The sequence below is a fragment of the Rhincodon typus genome, chromosome 2 (genome assembly GCF_021869965.1).
Source record: "Rhincodon typus isolate 14 chromosome 2, sRhiTyp1.1, whole genome shotgun sequence".
Lineage (NCBI taxonomy): Eukaryota > Metazoa > Chordata > Chondrichthyes > Orectolobiformes > Rhincodontidae > Rhincodon > Rhincodon typus.
In genome coordinates this window covers 123,341,979-123,365,303 of record NC_063333.1, presented here as the reverse complement: position 1 = coordinate 123,365,303, position 23,325 = coordinate 123,341,979, and the positions used below count along the sequence as shown (strand labels likewise).

Genomic DNA, 23,325 nt, shown 5'->3' with positions numbered 1-23,325 from the left:
TCTTATGAGGAAAGCTTGGACAGGCTCGGCTTGTATCATCTGGGGTTTAAAAGAGTAGGCAACTCTATAGGATCCTGAAGGGTCTCGTCAGGGCAGACGCAAAAAGGATATTTCCTGTCTAAATCATCTTGGCTAATGACCATGGGCAGCTACACATGACACTGGATGACCACTGTCCCGTTGCCCACCTCCAGTAGAAAGAATGAGAACTAGCCTTCAAAGAACAAAACCTTCACATTTTCCATAATTTCATTGTATTCATAATAGGGTATTGTGGTACCCAATGAATCTTTTGTTCATACTTGTATCCTGGGGTGGTGACTTTGTTTGGTGGTGCCATTAATTGCTCAGAGTCATCAGTGCTATTGTTTGTCATTTCTATTGGATTTCAGAATCTTGCTCATGACACAACAGTACTGGGGCGATTGGGAAACTGAAACAGACCTGATTTGCCCTTAGTTCTGACTCACCAGTGCATTGTCATGTCATGAATCTAACAGGATCTTCGTTTTAAACACATTCTTGTCACTTTGGCTGGTCACCATGTCCCTTCTCTGGTAGCTCTGAATGAGAGCTTACTGTCCCACTGGTAACTTTGGCAATTCTGCATTTTTATTGTGCATGTTTGTCATCTTGCAGTTTTACAAGCTGCTTTTGAGTTCTAAAAGGAATATTTTGGGTAGAACTCAGTAAATTCGAATGCACTGGCCTGCCAAACGTGAACTCTGCCAGGGATGGAATGATTGCACTTGGTGATTATGCTCTCAAATGTAAAATTTTAATAAGCAGATCTTGCTTCAACTGCCGACACTGGAGGATTAGATTTTTCATTGGGTGAATCATGCTTTCAGCTAGAGCTTGGAGCTGGGATAATGCAAAGAGGAAGTAATGTGATCAATAATCCATTTTTCTACACATCCTGGTTTGGTTTGCCAATACATTGTGGAGCATTATCTGTAATAATCTCTCTCGGGATGTCAAATGATCTAAAATGCAGCTCAGAGTGCATGTAATTGTTGTACTTGATGAATTGACAAATGATGGGGTAAAAGTAGTCAATGATAACGATGCAAGTCATTTCCATGGACATGAAAAAGATGTAATTCCATTCAGGACCAAGACAGGGCAGGCAATTTATACAGAATCAATGGCTGTTTGCAGTAACTTGGCATATACTCATGACATGCCTTGCAGTTCTTAACAAGCAGAGATGTCACTGCTAATACTAAGCCAATATACTGGCTCTCTTACAAGTCTTCTCATCTCTCTCATGTGGGCATAAATTGGAAAAGTTGTTGTTGAACAATATTAGGTCATAATGATTCTAGCATGATGACCTTCCTTCCTTTATAAATGACACCTAGAAAGATGCCTAGCTCATCCCAAAAAAGCCAGCAAGTCTCATGTGTTCATGGACATACTGAATTGAATAAGTTCATCCTTCAACAATGTTTTTCTATAATTTCTTTAGCATGGAATCTTTTTCTATACCTTCTTACAGTGGCTAGCCTTCGAACTGAATGAAAGGTACTAAGTCAATTGGACAACATCTTAAAATTTGACGTTAATGAAATCAACTTGCAGATCCCAGGGAATAGCTTCTGTTCTCAACAGATTGGGTAGTCTGCTAAGTGTGAGCATCAGGTTACCTGGTCTGTAATGAACCTCAAAGTTATACCCTCGGATTTCTTGGTCAGGAAACACTGCAATTTTGGCAACATACTGGTCAATGGTTTTCATCAAATCATCTCCAAATGGTTTGCAATCTGTTTCCACCACAAATCTTTTGCTGACTGCAGAGGCATACAAAAGCATGACTTCAAAACTAAAGCTAATGGTTGTCTCTGAATATTTGAGTAGTTGGACTCTCAAGAAAGCTTTTGAACCAAATGCAATCAATTTGCTTTTTACTGACATGTTCCCAGACGTCTTGGTGAGACATCTATCTTCAAAGACTGTTGTCTCTCCGGGGTCATAGAATTGCAAGTTTGATGCTTTTGACGGTGACTATTTCAGTGCTTCAAAGATGCTCTGGTGGTCCTCGTGCAACAGTAAGCAATGCAAGTTCTCAATAATTTCCTAACAATGAAGATCTTTGAGCAAAACAGGGAAGAAATTAAAGAGACCTAGAAATTTTCAAAGATCAAAATTGTCTTAGGAGTTGGCATGACTTTAATGTCCTCTATTGTATCTGGATTGGGATGTATGCCCATATTGGAACAAAGAGAACCAAAACGATGATCCATGCTGATCCAGCAATGTCTATGATGTAGAACATCTGCAACATCCAGGAAGATTGATTGTACTTTCAATGCAACGCTATCGCTCCTGCGCATGAAATTGGTGAGCTACATTTATAGGTTTCATTATGGCTTCCTATGTTTGGGTACTTTTTTTTTGGAATTCACAGGGATAGGAAATTGGCACTTGCCCCATGTTATAACTTCTGGAAAACAAATAACTTGTAATTTGGCAAACTCTTAGTACGGAGTGATAATATGGATGTTTTCCAAATGGTTCATAGTGTGAATCTTGGGGTCAGCAGTCTTTTTCTCATTGTGTCTGTCACCAGTATCAGGTTTGTTGATCAGTATACATCCCGGGCAGGATGTTCTTTATTCCAACCTGAGGGTACTCCCTGTGTGCATCTTCTTTGGGTTGGTGCACAGCTCATTGTAGTTGCATCAGTGTTGGCTCTCGTGCACTGATTGAAATGGCCACTTCTGCCTTAAGCCTTGAAAACTTATTGAAGGCGAAGCACTATATTGTGCATCCACACGGCTTGCTATGCTCGAGTCTTCAAATGATTGTCTCAACTGTTGAGTTCAAGGTTAGGATCTGTAAGCTTCGTTGACCTGGGAATATCATTTTGTACTTGTGTTCCATCCTTCAGTAGCTCTTTGATGGTATAAATGTTTTGTTTATCTAACAAACCTTTCTGGAAAACTTCCTTGATGGTGGATGTGATTACCAACTTGACAATTCTGTTTGTGAGCACCCTACTAGAAAGATCACGTAATGAGCCTTTTCCTCTGCATCTGTTCATAAAGCAGTCAATGGATCCTGCAGACTTCTGACTAAATGACCTGAATTCTAATCAATAAATACAGAAGTTTAATCTGATAAAAACCAAAAGAACTGCAGATGCTGTAAATCAGGAACAAAAACAGAAGTTGCTGGAAAAGCTCAGCAGGTCTGACAGCACCTGTGGAGAAAAAAATCAGAGATAACGTTTTGGGTGCGGTGACCTGCCGAGTTTAGTCTGATCACTGAACCCGAAACGTTAACTCTGATTTCTCACCACAGATACTACTAGGCCTGCTGAGCTTTTCCACCAATTTTTGTTTTCGTTTCTGATACTTAATAGGTTTTCTAATGTGATCCATACCTTTTGGGATTTTTTAAAAAACTCTTTGGCTGTTGGTTCTGATGTGGTAAGTCTATGTAGATGTGCATTCCTAATTGCCAAGCAAATCTTAATGGCTAGTTTTTCTGCATTGGACACATCTAAATCTATAAACATAACTTGGAGCACATTTAAAGCATTTTAAATTCTGTTAGGAAGTCTGCTATGTCCCAACTAGGGAATTTTGTGGACATTCTGATCAAATGCCTTTGACCTTCCTTTGCTCAGTATCATCAACAACCTGATCACTTGCCTTTCTCAAGTGAGCTAAACTGGCTACTTGATAGGGTTTTGTCTGCTACCACCAAGCTGTGTTTTCGGCAATCTTAGTGATGTAACAAAGATAACAAGAATTGTCTCATGCACTTTAACATATTGTATCAAACTCAACCATGTGTTCTACCTGTAGAACAACTTCCTTGGTGACTGCTCAAGTAACAGGCCTTATCTGCATGATGTATTCCACCCCTGTTTATGTTAATGATTAATAATTAAAAATAATTAATCTAACAATTAATCTCTCATCAGAGGCTGATTATCTCAGTGAGTTAGTTTAATCAGCACAGTAAAACACAATACAGTTAAGCAGCAAACATTACAGCAGACCACCTGCTTTATTTACGTTTGCTGCTTGGTGGCCCGCAGCAGACTATCTGCCAGACAGAGTCACAGCACTGTATACACACAGCACATGAAGTCCTTAAAGGCGAACTCTCTTAAAGGCAAAGTGCACATAAAGCAAAAGATTATTGGGGATAGATGGGCATTTGGAATAATTAGATTACTCATGATCTTCCTGAATGGTAGAGCAGGCTTGACAGGCAAAGAGATCTACTCCTGCTCCTAATTTGTATGTTCGTCTGATAATGGCTCCATGGTGTACTATAGGACTTTTTTTATTTCATGAAAAGAGCTAGAAAAATGCAAATTGTTGTTGTTTTTCAACGTTTACTTATTTTATATCAATGGCATACTGTCAATTTAAATAATACCTTGACAAATATCCCTTTATTCATCTACAGATCATGGTCAACACAGTGTGGGTATCACTTCCCCATCCTTTCATTACAGTGAGTAATCCACCAAGAAAATAACTTCTGCAGAATCTGGTGAGAAAGAGGATGCTGCAATGCTTCTAAGGAAATGGTGAAGGTGACTAAATAATCATCTGGATCTTTGCTGGTTGTATTCAGACTGCCTTTGCTGGAAAATACATGCAGTGTGGATATCAGGCAGGACAAAATCAGGCTCACTTATGAAAACCCTGGGGAATATAGAAGCAGGAGTAGGCTACTCAGCCCTTTGAGCCTGCTGTGCCATTCCTGGAGATCAACACCTCAACATCTATATGCCTTTAATCCTTTGTATAACCCGAAAACATTGATCATAATCTTGAAAACTCTAACTGTCAGTTAGAATCATCTATAGATGATGGACTTTAACGGCAAGGTGATGGGCAGTAGATGGCATTAGTTGAATTTTGTTAGCAAACCTAGAACCTTAGATAAGGAGCAAAACATAAGACTTTGAAGAGTTTATAAAAGGAAAAAAAAAGTTCTGTAAATACAGACTTAATTTTTGTGTTTGAAGTAGTGAATTAGATGACATTATGAACTTTTTGACCAGCACAGTAGAAGATGTCCATTAGTATCAGCATCACATGGCAGGGAGTGAAGACTGAGTGGAACCCTGAAGTGAAGGACGTACTAAGTAATCCAGATGTAATTCTTATCATTACCTTAAAGTCACACATTCTGGCCTTCCTTTATATTACAGTTCCTTTATTTAGTAAGTATCTTTTGTTAAAAAACAAAATGTTGGGCACTTGGGAAATAGAGTTGATTAGAACAATGGATTTTCTCTGTGGTATAAGCTACATGGAGATGCACAACTGTGGGATCTACACCACCACTTCTGGTAGGGCATATTTATAACATTACAAGTATAGATGACAACTTCCATTATAAATGCAAACAACAGGAATTTATGAATGAGATAAGTTGATAGCACCAAGGCTTTCAGACAGGAAATCATAGAATCCCTACAGTCCAGCAAAAGGCCATTTGGCCCATCAAGTCTCAAGGATTCTCCACAGAGCATTCCACCCAGACTCAGCCCTCCACCCTATCCCTGTATTCACACTGGCTAATCTACCTAACCTGGGGCGGCACGGTGGCTCAGTGGTTAGCACTGCTGCCTCACAGCGCCAGAGGCCCGGGTTCGTTTCCCCCTCAGACAACTGTCTGTGTGGAGTTTGCACATTCTCTCCATATCTGTGTAGGTTTCCTCCGGGTGCTCCGGTTTCCTCCCACTGTCCAAAGATGTGCAGGCTAGGTGGATTGGCCATGCTAAATTTCCCAGTGTTCAGGGATGTGTAGATTAGGTGAGTTTATGGAATGGGTCTGGGTGGGATGCTCCGAGGGTCGGTGTGGACTTGTTGGGATGAAGGGCCTGTTTCCACACTGTAGGGATGGTATGGATCATTTTATGTATTGTACATCCTAGATACTATGGGCAATTTAACATGGCCAATCCACCTAAACTTTGGACTGTGGGAGGAAACCGGAGCACCCGGATGTAACTGATGCAGACAGAGGGAGAAGGTACAAACTCCACACAGGCAGTTACCCCAGGCTAGAATTGAATCTGGGTCCCTGGCGCTGTGAGGGAGCAGTGCCGCACACAGATTTTGGATTCTTAATTGGATTATACTTAATGACATGGTCAAAATTAAAGATAAAGGTAATTGGAATTGTTCTAAGAGGATATATATATATTCTATTCTCATGCAGTATTTGCATGCATGACAAACAACAAACTGAAAGCACACTGGACTGTGGTTCACATATTCCAAGTCACCAAATGCCACTGCATTACATTATAACAGTAGTTCTGTAACAAGCTAGTTAGAAAGGAGCATCCAGATCATTTAATTTAACCACATATCTACCTTGTGACTTGTACAGTTTTTAACTTAAGAAAAAAAGAACAAATTGTATAGTTTGCATGGCTGCCAATTTGTCCTCATCAGATTTGATTCATACCTGAATATGTTTTCTTGAGTGAGCGACTGATCCAGATGTTGTCTGTAGATTTTGAACCCTGGGGGTTCTTAGTGCTAATGTTTGTGTAAGTATTTGCTGGAACACAGTGAAGGAATCTTTCCTTTCGTAGGAGGTCAAAATCATTCACATCAGGTGACAGATTGAAGTCCCCCAAAATAACAATGTCCTTTTCACCTACAAATAAAACAAACCATTTCAACAATTTTAGTCATTAACAGCTCTATCTGGCTTATTAGTAGTGTGCAGTCAATCACTAGGGAACAGTTTTAATCCAGGGTGCATTCAACATGTAAGAGAATTCAGGCTCTTCAGCACCAAAGAGCTACCATTAACATCCATGAATCTGGATTTGACTCAGTATTACTATTTTCTTCTTCAATAAAAGAAGTTTTAGGAGATTTAACCTTTTCCCTGCTACTGGCCTGAAGGAACAAACTGGTTCTTTAGTCATTTTGGTCTGATGGAGTCATTGTCCTCGCACATTGCAACACAGGATATCAGCACAAGTTATTTGTACGAGTTGAAGTTATCTAGGGAAGCCAGCAGTAATTGTAACTCAGAATTGACAAAGGTGATGTTCAGAACTAGAGAGGGCTAGGTAGGGACATTTGTGAACAGTGTTATAGAGATGAAAGTAAATAATCTCAGTAATTTGGCAAGATGTGGATTTCAATTGGAGTTGAAGATATTAACATTATAACAGGCCCTCTTGTGTTCCTAACACTGGACCAGGAGGCCTGGGTTCAAGTCCCACCTGCTCCAGAGGTGTGTTGTAATAACTCTGAACAGGTTGATTAGAAAATCAGATTAAATAAAAAGAGAATTAAAAATAGCATTATAACAGTGACTTCACTTCAAAAGTATTTAATTGACTTTCAAGTACTTTCGAATATCTTGAGGTCTTGAAAGGTGCTACATACATGGATTTTAATATAGATAGGTGTAAGGTATTGCATTTTGGAAAGTCAAGTCAAGGTAGGAGTTTCATGATGAATGGTAGAGCCTAATGGAGTGTAGTGGAACAGAGAGACCTTGGAGTTCAGGTGCACGGTTCTCTGAAAGTGGAGTCACAGGTAGACAGGGCAGTGAGTTGGGAAGTTATGTTGGAGTATTGTGTTCAGTTTTAGTCAGCTTGCTATAGGAAAGATGTTATTAAACCGGAAAGAGCGCAGAAGAAATTTACAAGGATGTTGCCAGGATTCAAGAGACGGAGTTCTCGGGAGAGGTTGGACAAGCTAGGACTTTTTTCTTTCGAGCTTAGGAGACAGAGGGGGGATCTTATAGAAGTGCATAAGATCATGAGAGGCATGGATAGGGTGGATGCACTCAGTCTTTTTCCCAGGGTTGGGGAATCGAGGACTAGAAGGCATCAGTTTAAGGTAAGAGGGGAAAGAATACATGTGAACCTGAGGGGCAAGGTTTCTTCACAGAGGATGGTACGCATATGGCATGAGCTGCCAGGAGAAGTGGTTGAGGTGGGTACATTAACAACATTTAAAAGGCATTTGGACGAATACTTGGATGGGAAAGGTTTAGAAGGATATGGGCCAAGTGCAGGGAAATGGGGTTAGCGTGGATGGACTTGTTGGTCAGCATGGACCAGTTTGGGCTGAAGGGCCCTTTCCACTGCTGTACATATCAATGACTCATGCTTCTATGTCATAGAGTCACAGAGTCCTACAGTACAGAGACAGGCCCTTCAGCCCACTCTGCCCATGCCAGTTAGAAATAACCACCTATCTATTTTAGTCCCATTTTCCAGCACTTAGTCAATAACCTTGCATGCCTTTGCATCGCAAGTGCACATCTAAATAGTTCATGAAGTTATTTATTTCTTTATTTCAAACAATCTGGTTCAGCCTAGAGGAGGTGAATGGATTCAGTGCCAAAGAAATGAAGCTTTTGACACAGGCTAAACACAATGGCTTCAGTCTTCCAAATAAACAAACAAACAAGTAGGGAGGCTGTTAATGCTGAATGAATGATGGCAGTTAGCAACTTGGCATGTAATTCAGTACAAGGGATCTACCTGGTCTTTGCAATGCTCCAACAGACAATGGAAGGCAGCTACTGAACAATACAAAGTTGTGAAATGTTGGGTTGCAGCTGGGCAGACAGAATGTATGACTTGAAAAAAAATCAATTATTTAAATGTTTCTGAACAGGCAGAATCAAATTCAATGGAACACTAACATTTATTCAGGATGGGATTAGAACCATACTTGAAATTAGTGCTAAAATGAGATTTTAAAACTGTCTTAAAATTAGAACTTAGTGGTAGTTAACATTAAATCAGCTTTTACTGGTTCCCTGTCTAAGGTATTAGTTATTGTGGTTGCCTGTTTATTAACCAGTTGTAAATTGAGAGTTTTGTCATGACTGTGTAAGAGTCATACGTATTTTTGTACAGGAGGCTAGTCTCACCGAAATACAGAATCCTGCTAAGTGGCTCCCAGGGTCATATGGATATCCCCATTGATTCATTTCAGCTGGAAAAACATAGCTGGGGTATTAACTCAACATCAACTCAAAGTGGAGCAATTTAGAATTCAATTACCCCTTGAACAACATAATAGGTCCAATAGGTCCACTGAGTTCTGAAGAAGTGTTGTATCATGACATATCAGACTTGAATTGTTAACTCTGTTTCTCTCTCCACAGACGCTGCCAGATCTGCTGAGTTTCTCATGTTTGTTACAGTAGGCGCTTATTAAAGTTTGAGAATTCAAAGTTTCAGAGAAAAATGTTGCAGGAGACTGGAAGGGCCCCTCAAAGAGAGTTCCAGGAACACAAATGCTAACTCTGTGGAACTCTGATTCTTAACATTAATAGCAGCCATTTTGAATTTTGATCTGAAGACAGGCTAAAGGAGCATTTTGAAAAGATCACCAAGAAGATCTCTGACAGACTGCATCAGTTCACATCAGAAAGCTCTCAAGAGGGAGAGGACACAAAGGCAAGCCAGCTAAGAACTGCTGCGTACTGAACTAGACTACCAAGGGACCATCACCTGCAATGCCATAAAAGAGATATAAAAGAGCCTTCACTGCCTTCCAGAACTTGTTTTGCTCAAATCCATCTGTTAAAGCAACTTCCAACTGTTCAACTTCAAAAACCATTGTAGTTGCTGAATTGCATTTTCAAGTTGTCAACCCCTTCAACTCCGAGAGAATTTTTCAGTAACTCACGGGCCTGCAATTATCATCAACTGGCCTTCCTTTCATCTATTTTTATCCTTTGTATCTTCTTATACTAATAACTGTGTTACTTTTATTTACTTAGCAATTGTCAGCAATGGTTAGATAATAAACTAACCTTTAGCTTGTTTAACACTAAAACTTTGTTGCTAGTTATGTTTAAATTGGAACATTTAAAGGAATTGAAAAAGGGTTTAAACAAACTGTATAAATTTACAATTAGAGTCATAGAGGTTTTCAGCATGGAAACAGGCCCTTCAACCCAACTTATCCAAACTGTCCAGTTTTCACAATTAATCTAATCCCATTTGCCTGCATTTGATCCATATCCCTCCATACCTATCCCATCCATGTTTCTTAAAACAACAAAATAGTACTTGCCTCCAACTTACCTCTGGTAGCCTGTTCCAGGGGCTCACCACCCTCTGTGTGAGAAGATTGCCCCTCTGAAACCTTTTGTATCTCTCCACTCTCACCTCAAACCCATGCCCTCTAGTTTTAAACTCCCCTACCATAGGGAAAAGCTGCTGGCTCTCTATCTTATTTATGCCTTTCGTGATTTTATTGACCTCTATAAGGTCACCCCTCAGTCTCTTACACTCCAGGGAAAAAAAACTCCCAGCCTGTTCAGCCTCTCCTTATAACCCAAACCTTCCAGTCCAGGAAACATCTTAGTAAATCTTTTCTGCACTCTTTCTAGTTTAATAATATCCTGTCTATAGTAGGGTAACCAGAACTATACGCAGTACTCGAAATGTGTACACATGGCTGCAACAAGACGTCCCAACTCCTACACTCAACGCTCTGACCGCTGAAAGGAAGCAAGTTGAAAGCCTTCTTCACCACCCCGTCTACCTGTGACTCCACTTTCAAGGAGCTATGAACCTGTACCCCTAGATCTCTTTGTTCTTTAACATTCCCCAGAGCCCTACCATTGACTGTGTAAGTCCTGCCCTAGTTTGACCTATCAAAATGCAACACCTTGCATTTATCTAAATTAAACTCCATCTGCCATTCCTCAGCCCACTGACCCAGCTGATCAAGATCTTGCTGTACTCCCAGATAACCTTCTTCACTGTCCACTATACCACCAAACTTTGTGTCATCCACAAACCCGTTGACAGTACCTCCTGAATTCTCATCCAAATTATTTATATAAATGATGAATAACAGTGGGCTGTATCCTTCTATGACGGTGTTTATTAATTTAAGAAAAAACATTAATAAAAACAAAATCATATCTTAGGGGTGGAATACCAGTGGCAGTACAGTCTATGTAATAAATAAAGTTTGACAAATACTTTGTTTTCATGTCAATGATTCTTGGTTTGAAAGGTTTAACTACAGCTGATCAAAAATACTAGAAAACACCAGAAATGACCTGTTAAACATCAACTGCTTGGCAGTGTAGACAATCCAGCATCCTCATAAGCAAAATAAATCTTACATCTCCACCAAGGACTCATGCACTCAGCTTTATTCTTCCCTTACTGCGCAAATAATGTAACGTTGGCATAGACGCTGTTGAGATATCACAAGTCTGTGAAAAGACCTGCACTTCTACTACATCTTTCACAACCCTCAGGGGCTCCACTGAAGCACTTCACTGTTAATAAAGTATTTTTAAAAAGGTGTCATCACTGTTGTTGCAAATTCTGCAGCCAGGGAGCAAGCAAAAAGCAGTAGCAATGTTAGTTGAATGACGAATATTGGCCAGGACACCAAGGTCATTCCACTGTTTTTCAAGATAGAAGGTAGTATTGGCCATATATAAATGAAAAACTAGATCAATTTTACGGCCAATGCATAGTACAGTAGCTTTGTACATCAGAAATAATATCCAAAAATACTGTATTTAAAACATTAGGATTAGTGTTGTGACCTGGTCATTTTCTGAAATAATCCCTCAAAGTTGGTGTAATATTAACCATCAATTAAAGTTAACTAAACAGCTCAGAAACTATGTATATAGACTGACAAATTTGTTATACATAACATAGCATTTTGTTAATATTATTCCCATGTATAATGATGGTAAGTGCAGAGAAGTACAGAAAGGTGGCAAGGAATCAACAGGAACCAACCATCACATCCTTAGGACAGGAGCAGAAGGAAGAGAAAAAGAAATAACAATTGTACATGTGGTAACATCAGGTCCACATTCTTGGAAATAAACATTAACATTATTAAGCATAACTGTAAACAAAAAATGGTAATAGAGGAAATGAAAACAAAGAGTTGGAGAAACTCAGCAGGTCTGGCAGCGTCATTGATTTCCAAAGAGTGATATTAAACTCGAAATGTTAATTTGTTTGTCTCACCACAGATGCTGACAGTAACTTTCTACCTTTCTTCAGGTACTCAGCATTCCAAGAACTAGACTTTTATTATTCTGTAAGAGAGAATATCTTCTGAAACCCTAAAGATTCGGGCTCCAGTTCCACGTGATTGGACAGAGCTCCTTACACACTCAGTAGCTATTCTTGGAGTAAAGGTATAGTGAACCCAACTTGCTGCTGCACTATAGCCAAGGTTTCTCGTAAGAAATTACTGCAGATAAATTAGGCGAAGGGTGGAAATTCTTTTGCAAACAGTGCAGTGTTTTACCTTTCAGGGTCTCCTGGAGAGTGTCTGTAAACAGAGACATTGGATGGCTTTCACTGGGAGTTTTCTCTTCCGTAGGGACTGCTCCTTTCAGGTGGATATTTACCAGGGTAACATTCATTGTTCCAAACTGCAGAAACAAAACACAAAAAGTAGAAGGAGGGAAGGACAAAGATCATTAGAGCAGTAGTCATAGGGGACTCTACAGTTAGGGATACAGATGGGCGCTTCTGTGGATGTAAAAGAGGCTCCTGGATGGTGTATTGCCTCCCGGGTGCTAGAGTCCAGGATGTCTCTGAATGGGCAGAAAGCATTCTGAAGGGAGAGGGTGAACAGCCAGAAGTTGTGGTACATTTCAGTACTACCGATATAGATAGGATGAGGGACGAGGCCCTGTAGCAGCAGTTCAGGGAGTTAGGTAGAAAGTTAAAAAGCAAGACCTCCAAGGTTGTAATCTCAGGATTGCTCCCTATGCCACGTGCCAGTGAGGCTAGAAATAGGAGGATAGTACAGCTCAACATGTGGCTAAACAGATGATGTAGGACGGAGGCTTTCAGATATCTGGGCCATTGGGATCTCTTCCGGGGCAGGTGGGACCTGTACAAGGAGGACGAGTTGCATCTAAACTGGAGGGGCACAAATATTCTGGCTGGGAGGTTTGCTGGTGTCACTCAGGAGGATTTAAACTAGCTTGGTGGGGGGGTGGCAAACAAGGCAAAGGTGAATGGACTGAAACAGAACTAGAGAATAGGGTCAGTAAGACTCAGAGGAAGCGCAGGCAGGGTATGGTTGCGGATCTGGTGGAACTGAAGTGCATCTGTTTCAATACAAGAAGTGTAACAGGTAAAGCAGATGAACTTAGAGCTTGGATTAATACTTGGAGCTATGATGTTGTTGTTATTGCAGAGACGTGATTAAGGGAGGGACAGGATTGGCAGCTTAACGTTCCAGAATACAGATGTTTCAGAAGGGATAGAGGAGGATATAAAAAGGATGGGGGAATTGCACTACTTGTTAAGGAGAATATCACAGCTGTACTGCGGGAGGACACCTTGGATGGCTTATATAGTGAGGCAACATGAGTAGAGCTCAGGAACAGGAAGGGTGCAATCACAATGTTTGGGTTTTACTATAGGCCTCCCAACAGCCAGTGGGAGATAGAAGAACAGATATGTAGGCAGATTTTGGCAAGATGGAAGAGTAACAGAGTTGTTGTCGTGGGTGATTTTAACTTCCCATATATTGACTGGGACTCACTTACAGCTTGGGACTCGGATGGGGCAGAGTTTGTAAGGAGCATCTAGGAAGGCTTCTTGAAACCGTATGTGGATAGTCCAATTAGGAAAGGGGCTGTACTGGACCTAGTATTGGGGAATGAGCCTGGCTAGGTTGTCAACATCTCAGTAGAGGAGCAGCTTGGGAACAGTGATCACAATTCAGTGAGTTTTAAGGTACTGATGGATAAAGATCGGAAGGTGCTAAATTGGGGGAAGGCTAATTACAACAATATTAGGCAGGAACTGAAGAATGTAGGTTAGAGGCAGATGTTTGAGGGCAAATCAATATATGGTATGTGGGAGGCTTTCAAGTGTAAGTTGCTCAGAACTCACGACCGGCACGTTCCTTTAAGGATGAAGGATAAGTATGGCAAGTTTAGGGAACCTTGGATAACGAGAGATATTGTGAGCATAATCAAAAAGAAAAGGGAAGCATTTATCAAGGCTTGGAGGCTGGGAATACACAAAGAAAGGGTGGAATACAAGGAAAGTCAAAAGAAACTTAAACAAGGTGTCAGGAGGGCTAAAAGGAGTCATGAAAAGTTATTGGCCAACAGGATTAAGGAAAATCCCAAGGCTTTTTATACATATCTAAAGAGTAACAGGGTAGCCAGGCAGAGGGTTGGCCCACTCAAGGACAGGGAAGGGAATTTATGTGTGGAGCCAGAGGAAATGAGCGAGGTATTAAATGAATACTTTGCATCATTATTCACCATAGAGAAGGACTTGGTGCATGATGAGTCTGGGGAAGGGGGTGTAGATAGTTTGGTTCATGTCGAGATCAAAAGGGAGGAGGTATTGGGGTCTTCAAAAACATTAAGGTAGACAAGTTCCCAGGGCCTGATGGGATATATCCCAGAATATTGAGAGAGGCAAGGGAGGAAATTGCTGGGGCCTTGAGGAAAATCTTTGTATCCTCACTGGCTACAGGGGAGGTCTCAGAGGATTAGAGAATAGCCAATGTTGTTCCTTTGTTTAAGAAAGGTGGCAAGGATAATCCAGCTAATTACAGGCCGGTGAGCCTTAGATCAGTGGTAGGGAAAATATTGGAGAGGATTCTTCGAGACAGGATTTACTCCCACCTGGAAATCAATAAGCGTATTAGCGAGAGGCAACATGGTTTTGTGAAGGGGAGGTCGTGTCTGATTAACTTGGTTGAGTTTTTTGAGGAAGTGACAAAGATGATCGATGAGGGGAGGGCAGTGGATGTGGTCTACATGGACTTCAGTAAGGCCTTTGACAAGGTCCCTCATGGCAGGCTGATACAGAAGGTAAAGTCGCACAGGGTCGGAGGTGAGCTTGCAAGATGGATGAAAAACTGGCTCGGTCTTAGAAGACAGACGGTAGCAGTGGAAAGGTGCGTTTCTGAATAGAGAACTGTGACTAGTGGCTTTCTTCAGGGATCAGAGTTGGGATCTTTGCTGTTTGTAATATATATAAATGATTTGGAGGAGAACGTAACTGGTCTGATTAGTAAGCTTGCCGATGACACAAAGGTTGGTGGAATTGTGGAAAGCGATGAGGACCATCAAAAGGATACAGCAGGATATAGATCGGTTGGCGACTTGGGCAGAGAGATGGCAGATGGAGTTTAATCTGGAAAAATGTGAGGTGATGCATTTTGGAAGGTCTAATCCAGATGGAAAATATACAGTAAAGGGCAGAACCCTTAAGAGTTCTGATAGGCAGAGGTATCTGGGTGTACAGGTACACAGGTCACTGAAAGTGGCAACGCAGGTAGAGAAGGTAGTCAACAAGGCATACAGCATGCTTGCCTTCATCGGCCGGGGCATTGAGTTTAAAAATTGGCAGGTAATGTTGCAGCTGTATAGAACCTTAGTTAGGCCGCATTTGGAATATTGTGTTCAATTTTCGTCGCCACACTACCAGAAGGATGTGGTGGTTTTGGAGAGGGTACAGAAAAGATTTACCAGGATGTTGCCTGGTATGGAAAGCATTAGCTATGAGGAGAGGTTGGAGAAACTTGGGTTGTTCTCACTGGAATGACAGAGATTGAGGGGCGACCTGATAGAAGTCTACAAGATTATAAAGGGCATAGACAGACTGGACAGCCAGAAGCTTTTTCCCAGGGTGGAAGAGTCAGTTACTAAGGGGCATAGGTTTAAGGTGTGAGGGGCAAGGTTTAAAGGTGATGTACGAGGCAAGTTTTTTTTTTAATGCAGAGGGTGATGGGTGCCTGGAACTTGCTGCCAGGGGAGGTAGTGGAAGCAGATACTACAGTGACTTTTAAAGGGCGTCTTGACAAATAGGATGGGAAGAGAGAGATATGGTCTCCGGAAGTGTAGGGGGTTTTAGTTGTGACGGGCAGCATGTCAGTGCAGGCTTGGAGGGCTGAAGGGCCTGTTCCTGTGCTGTAATTTTCTTTGTTCTTTGTTCCAACAGAATAAGAGAGTCACTGTCAGCAATGGGAATACGTCGAATGAGGGTTGGAAACTCCCTCTGAATGGCTGGGAGAAAACAAGCTCTGCAAAGGAGTCAACCTCTATAAACATTTCTGCACATGATAATTACAGGAAGACAAATTCAGTATGTAATACCAAAAAGGAAAATTCACTGTAATTCACATAAATTCATAGACAAGTACAAAAATAACTTTATGGAGACTTTTATTATCACACCTCTCATAACTTTCAATTAAAGTGCTCAAATGGTCGTACTCTCACCTGATTTGGAATAATGTGAGTTCACATGCTATTCCTGAAATAAGCACAAAATCCAAGCTGAATATGCAGTGCTCCCTTCAGTGCTGCACCCAAGTATGAGAGAGGCTCCCTTTTAGCCAAAACATTGAACCCAAAGCTCACTTTGTCCTCTCAAATTTAAGTAAAAGGTGCTATAGTACCATGAAAAGAACACAATGTCTCCAAGTGAGCTCAGTAACCTTCATCCCTTATCCAACACTAAAATGGATTGCCAGATCCTTTACCAATTGCTGTTTGTGGGATCTTGCTGTGCACAAACTGGCGCCACCTTTGCTACAAAACAAAGGGGATTACACTTTAAAAAGTGCTTCATTTGTTGCAAAGCTCCTTGTGATGTCCTAAGGTTGTGGAAGGTGGTAAATAAGGGTTTATAGTCATAGCCTAAAACAGGTACGAGTTTCATTGATGTGTTTCTCAGGCAATATTAAAAAAAATACAGTTTAGATGCTATTGATTTCTCATTCCACGTCAGCTTCCCTCACTCCATCACACCTTCCCCCACTCCCATCTCTTCCCCTCTGCCAAAAGAGAGCAGTTGTCACTTTAATGCCACCAGCAGCTCCAGTTGTCTCATCCAAGTGGCTACTTCATGTGAACAGATTGTGTCAGCAATGTTGAAATCTAAGAATTTGCTTCCTCCGTTGTGGGACACAGGGCCAAAGCAGGTCTACATTTACTACAAAGCATTTACTAATTATACCAATGAAAGTATGGCTGGATACAATGTTCATTTTTTAAAGCTGCCTGCCAAAATCAGCAACAGTTGGAATTGTGTTAGGTTTGTGTAGCATTAAAGACTTAACTCTTCCAGTACCTTGATTAGACTTAGCACTTCTTTCTGAATTACAAAAAAAAGAGGTGGGGTCGAAGGTACAAAACAGATTTAAAAGAATGATATTAGAGCAGAAATACAAGTCTCAGGGCAGAAGGTGTTGTAGTGTAATTTCACTGCATTAGTAATCCAGAGTCCCACACTAATACCCTGAGGCCAAGGGTTCAAAACCCACTGAGGCAGTTGCTAGGATCTAAATGGAGTTAATAAAATCTGAAATTAAAAGTTAGTTTCAGTAATGGTGGCCACAAATCTATCATTGATTACTCTAAAAATTATCTGGTCCATAACCATGTTTTAGGGAATAAAATCTGCCATCCTTACTTGGTGTAGCCTGCATGTACTGGAATCTACACTAATATGGTAGATTCTTGACTGGGCTCTGAAATAGCCTAGAAAGAGCATTTTAAGACCAATGAGGGATGGACAACAAATATTGGCCTTGCCAGCAATTCTTACATCCCATGAAAGGATTAAAGGCGACAAACAATTCGGACTATATTCTCCAGGGACGAGAATGTTATTGGGTGACCTAGCAGAGGTTTTAAAGTTATGCACGGGATTTGATATAAAAACATGGAGAAACTGTTTCTCTTGTGGAAAAGCTCAAAACTGCAGGCCGTAAATATAAGACAGTTACTGTTAATCCAATAAGGAATTCCTGAGAATTTCTTTCTACCACTAGGAATCGTGGAGTTGAACATGGTAAAAGTATTCACAGGAAGATGGAGAAGTACACAACGAAGGAAGAAAGGGAAAGTTGTTCAGATTGGATGAGATAACAAGGTGTAGAGCTGGATGAACACAGCAGGTCAAGCAGCATCAGAGGAGCAGGAAAGGCCTAGACCCTTAGTTTGTGTGGGGTTTAAGCACTGGCTGGAAAACATCACATTTCACAACCATATTTGAATTTCTATGCATGAATCTTTGTGAATCGATCAATAAGAAAACATTTCAAGGCTTTAAACAAGGCCAGTAGCATCATTCCTCTACTAGAAGTATAAATGTATATCCATAATTCCTGTTCATACTGGATTACATCTCCTAGTCTCCTTTACTGATTTACAATGTACTTATACTATTTCTTCTCTCGTCTCCTGGAAGGTTAATGAGATAAAATCTCCCGTATCCCAGACCTGTTCTTATATTGCTATTATAGCTTCTTCTCAATTAACCTTAAATATATAGATTAATACCTTTTTATTAGCAAGCTTACTGTTTGGCCATTATATCTGATATATTAAGGAAGTAAGACATAGAAACTAGAATACACTATCTGGCCATTTGGCCTGGTCTGCCACTCCATAAGATTGTTTGCATATTATGATATTTTCTTCCCTTTGGGAATGATGTGGAATATTGGAAGGATTTGCTACTCGATAGCACATTTTGTACACTCCCTCTGTATCTAGGTACAGATTGCCATCCTGAAAATTGGCCCTTTATCCCAACTCTCTGTCTTCTATTAGTTAACTGATCCTCCGTCCATGCTAATATTCTACTCTCATACGACGGGCTTTTATTAAGTAGCCTTGATCTAAGAATCAGTTTAAAAATAAAGAGTTGCCCAAAGAAGACAGATGTCCCTCTTCCTTAAAAGGGAGTGCAAGTAAAGTCTTTGAATATTTTTCTGGCATTACAGGCAGTCCAGAGACAGTGTTGATCCCAAAACTGGAGGATTTTCTTATGAGGAGATATTCAATTGGTTAGGTTTGTACTCTTTGGAGTTTAGAGAATGACAGGGGACCTTATTGAGGGTTTGACAGGGTAGATGTGGAAAGACCGTTTCCCCTTGAAGGAACATCTAGGACTAGAGGGTGAAATGTCAGGATAAGAAATCACCCATTAAAGACAGAGCTGAAGAACTTTTCTTCTCTGAGGATAGTGCATCTATGGAATTCTTTACTGTAGAGGCCTTTCGAAGCTGGATTGTTAAGTATGTTTAAGGCCAAAATAGACAAATTTCTAATCATTAAGGGAATCAAGGATTATAGGAATAAAACAGGAAAGTGGAGTTCAAGATTATTAGATCAACCATGATCTCATTGAATGATGGAGCGTACTCAATGGCCTACTTCTGTTCCTACATCTAATGGTCTTATGGACTCCTAGTTCTGGATTCTTCCACGAGAAAACATACTTTCCATATTCACCTTGTCAAGACCCTTCATGGTCCCTTCAATCAAGTTGCCTTTTATCCTTCTGAGTTACAAGTACTCAAATTATTCCCTACCTGAGCTACCTGCTACTCTACTCACATGCAGGCTTTTGACCTTGATGACATTTATTGAAGAAGCTAACATAACTGCTTTAAGACTACCACAGGAGCAAGGGTGTTGAAGAGGCAGAAAAAGACCATTCACCTTGAAACATGCAACATAAGGCTTGGAGACACAGGGTTTCCCATTCCCATTGGTTTGTGCATTCTCCAGAAGGAAGGTAGTTTTCAGTTCGACTCCAGCACTGCTGTCCCAAAGATAACCCGCATACTCTGCACTCTGTAGAAAAGCAACATTTAGAAAACGAGATATTCACATGTCTCATCAGAGATTAGTTTAATCTAGTTTTTGCTCTCTTGCAGTCTGAACTTGCTAACTAATGGGAGGAGATTTTTCCACTGACAACTTCAGAGTGGAGAATGAGTGAAAGCCTGAAAAGAAATTGCAATTATCCAGCACCTTTCATGATTTATGGACATCCAAAATGATTTGCAGGAATTAATAACCTTTTTGAGTGCAGTTTGGCAATGTTATCGTGTAGGAAATACAATAGCTAATTTGCACATTATGTAAATAATGTAATGTTATGTAATCTGTTACAGTGATAATAGTTGAAGGATAAGTAAGCAATGACCAGAACACTGAAAGAACTCTGCGGTTTTCCAAAAATAGTGGCATAGAACCTTTTTGCATCCAACCAAGAGGGCAGATAAATCACTGATTGGTGGTATTTCATCATAGAATCCTTAGTGTGAAAACAGGCCCTTTGGCCCAACAACTCCATACCAACCCTCAGATCCCACCCAGACCGGTCCCCCTATAACTCACACAATCTACACATCCCTGAACACTACAGGTAATTTAGCATGGCCAATCCACCTATGCATCCACCTGCACATCTTTGGACTGTGGGAGGAAACCAGAGCACCCGGAGGAAACCCACGCAGACTTGGGGAGAATCGGCAAACTCCACACAGACAGTTGCCCAAGGGTGGAATTGAACCTGGATTCCTGGCACTGTGAGGCAGCAGTGCTAACCACTGAGCCACCGTGCCGCCCCAAATTTGATGTGGACAGGTAAGCATTACAGCATCCATAGCAGAAACCCATGAAACATCTTAACTGCAACTCCCAATCTAGTGAACACCAAGAAGGTCAATTGCCATTGTGAATAGAGCATAGGAACACCATCACCTTCGAATTTCCTAAGTCAAACACTATTGTGGCCTGGGCATAAATTTTTGAAAAATCAAGATGGCAGCATCCAGGCTCCTCAGCCTGGGGCTCCTCTATTCTGTCCGTTTTTTCTTTTCTTTTTCTCATTCTTCTTCTCTTTTAAATTTGTGTTTTTTTAAGTATTTTTTTAAACCTTGGAGCTGCAGTGACATCATTGGAGCATCTGAGGGCCACTGCAGAGTGGGTGGAGGCATAGAATGGAGCGGGCCTGAGGCCCCGAGCAGAGTGGGACGGCCAGTGAGTCCGGAGGACCCAAGCGGAGATGGACGGCCAGTGAGTCCAGAGGACCCAAGCGGAGATGGACGGCCAGTGAGTCCGGAGGCCTGGGGAGGAGTGGGACGGCTGTTGGCTTGGGGACCAGCGTGGGCAGTCAGTGGCTTGTGAGCCCGGTCAGACCACGTTGGAAAGCCCCTACATTGATCAACAGCAAGCCCTTTGTAAAAGACTGTAATGTTTATCATTTTAACTTTCATTCATATATTTCTAACATATACTAAGAATAAGTGTAAGGTAATGTAACTTTCTTTTTCTTCATCTATTTTGTACCTAGGTATTTTGTACCTAAAATGGCGCCACGTCGGGTGACATTGTAAACTTTTCACTGTACTCCTGTACACTTGAGTACACATTTAGAATTCTAAATTCTGTTCCATCATCATTGATAGGTTAAAATCCTGGACACCATACCCACCAGCATTTTTGATGCATCTTTTCCACTTAGACTTTCTCAAGGACAACTGGGAATAGACAATACATGGTGACTTCGCTAGCACCTTTCAGAGGCTAATAAGGCGCTAATGGGACGAAACCGTCTCCATCACAAGGGAAAAAGTATTTGACAAACTAATGGGACTAAAGACAGACGATTCACCAGGACTCGATTTTAAAGTAAGTGGTTCAGAGATAGTGAAGGCATTGGTCGAAATATTCCAGAACTCAATGGATTCCAGGAGGATTCCAGCAGATTGGAAAACTGCTAATCTGATATTCCAGTTCAAGAAGGGAGGAAGTCAGAAGACAGGAAACTTTAGGCCAGCTAGCCTACCATCCGTCATTAGGAACATGATAAGAATCCATCATTCAGGAAGTAACAGCAGAGCCTTTAGAAAAGCTTAACAGAATCAAACAAACAGTCAACATAATTTTGAGAAAGTGTAGTCATGTTTGACAAATCTGCTAGTGTTCATTGAGTATATTATAGACAGAGTAAATAAAGAGGAATTAGTAGAAGTAGTGTATTTGGAGTTTGCCTTTGGAAGGCATTTATAGTCAGAGTCATACAGCCTGGAAACAGACCCTTCAGTCCAACTAGTCCACAACGACCATGTTCCCAAACTAAACTAGTTGCACATGCCTACGTTTAGCATATATACCTCTAAACCTTTCCCGTTCATGAACTTACCCAAATATCTTTTAAATGTTGTAACTATACCCACATCCATCAATTCCTATGGTAGTTCATTCCACATACTAACACTCTCTGCGTAAAAAAGTTTCCACTCATCCTTGTTAAAATTTTCTCCTCTCACCTTAAAAATATGCACCCTAGTTTTGAACTCCCCCACCCTAGGGAAAAGACCCTTGACATTCATCCTTTCTATGCCCCTCAAGATTTTATAAACCTCTATTAGATCACTCTTCAAACTTCAATGCTCTAGTGAAAAAAGTCCTAGCTCTTCCAGTCTATTTTTATATCTCAAAACCTTTCCATTCCCCGCAACGTCCTGGTAAATTTATTCTGAGGCCTCTCCTATTCAATAATTTTTTTTTTTTTTTTTTTTTTTTTTTTTTAAAAAAAAGTTTAGGTTGCCTATAGAAGGGCAACCAGAACTGCACACAGTACTCCAAAAGAGACCTCACCAGGTCCTGTACTACCTCAACATGACATCCCAACTCTTATACTCAAAGTCTGAGCAATGAAGGCAAGCACGCTAAATGCCTTCTTACCACCCTGTCTACATGTGACACAAACGTCAAAGAATTATGAAGCTGAACCCCTAGCTCCTTCTGTCCTACAACACTACCCACCGCCCTACTTTAATTGTATAAACCCTGCCCTTGTTTGTTTTACCAAAATGCAATACCTCCCATTTATCCAAATTAAACTCTATCTGCCATTCCTTAGCCCACTGACTCAATTGATCAAGATCTCTTTGTAATCTTAGAATGGGCATTGAAGAAGGTTATCTATCACCAATCTTGCAAACTTACTAACCACGCCTTCTATATTCTCATCCAAACAAAAGTGGACCCAGTACCAATCACTGTGGAACACTGCTGGTCATGAGCCTCTGGTGTGAAAAAACAACCCTCCAGCCCCATCCTCTGTCTCCTACCATCAAGCCAATTTTGGGTCCAATTGGCAAGCTCTCTCTGAATCCCATGTGATCTAACTTTAATGATTAGACTACTGTGCGGAATCTCGTCAAAGGCTTTACTAAAGTCCATGTAGACAACATATACTACTTTGCCCCCATCAATCTTTTTGTTTGCTTCCTGAAAAAAAGAAAGACTTAATCAAGCTTGTGAGACACGATTTTCCTAACACAAAACCATATTGACTAATCTAATCAGTCCTTGCCCCTCCAAATGTATATAAATCCTATCCTATCTTTCAGAATCACATCCAACAACTTACCCATCACAGATGTCAGGCTCACAGCTCTATAGTTCCCAGGTTTCTCCTTACGTTTCTTAAATAAAGGCACAACATTAGCCATTCTCCAGTCCTCCAGCACATCACCCACAGTCATAGATAATACAAAT

The 23,325-nt window shown here is 40.8% G+C and overlaps 1 protein-coding gene across 1 annotated transcript in view; it reads right to left on the bottom strand.

Annotated features, from left to right (window-relative positions):
- Window positions 1-23,325, bottom strand: part of LOC109921968 (endonuclease/exonuclease/phosphatase family domain-containing protein 1-like) — a 62,566-nt gene that overhangs the window by 3,714 nt on the left and 35,527 nt on the right. The window contains exons 4-6 of the mRNA XM_048608929.1: window positions 19,468-19,602; window positions 12,276-12,402; window positions 6,451-6,645 (exon numbers count right to left, since the gene is read on the bottom strand). Coding sequence (XP_048464886.1) covers window positions 6,451-6,645; window positions 12,276-12,402; window positions 19,468-19,602 — 457 coding nt within the window. The remainder of the gene's footprint in view (window positions 1-6,450; window positions 6,646-12,275; window positions 12,403-19,467; window positions 19,603-23,325) is intronic.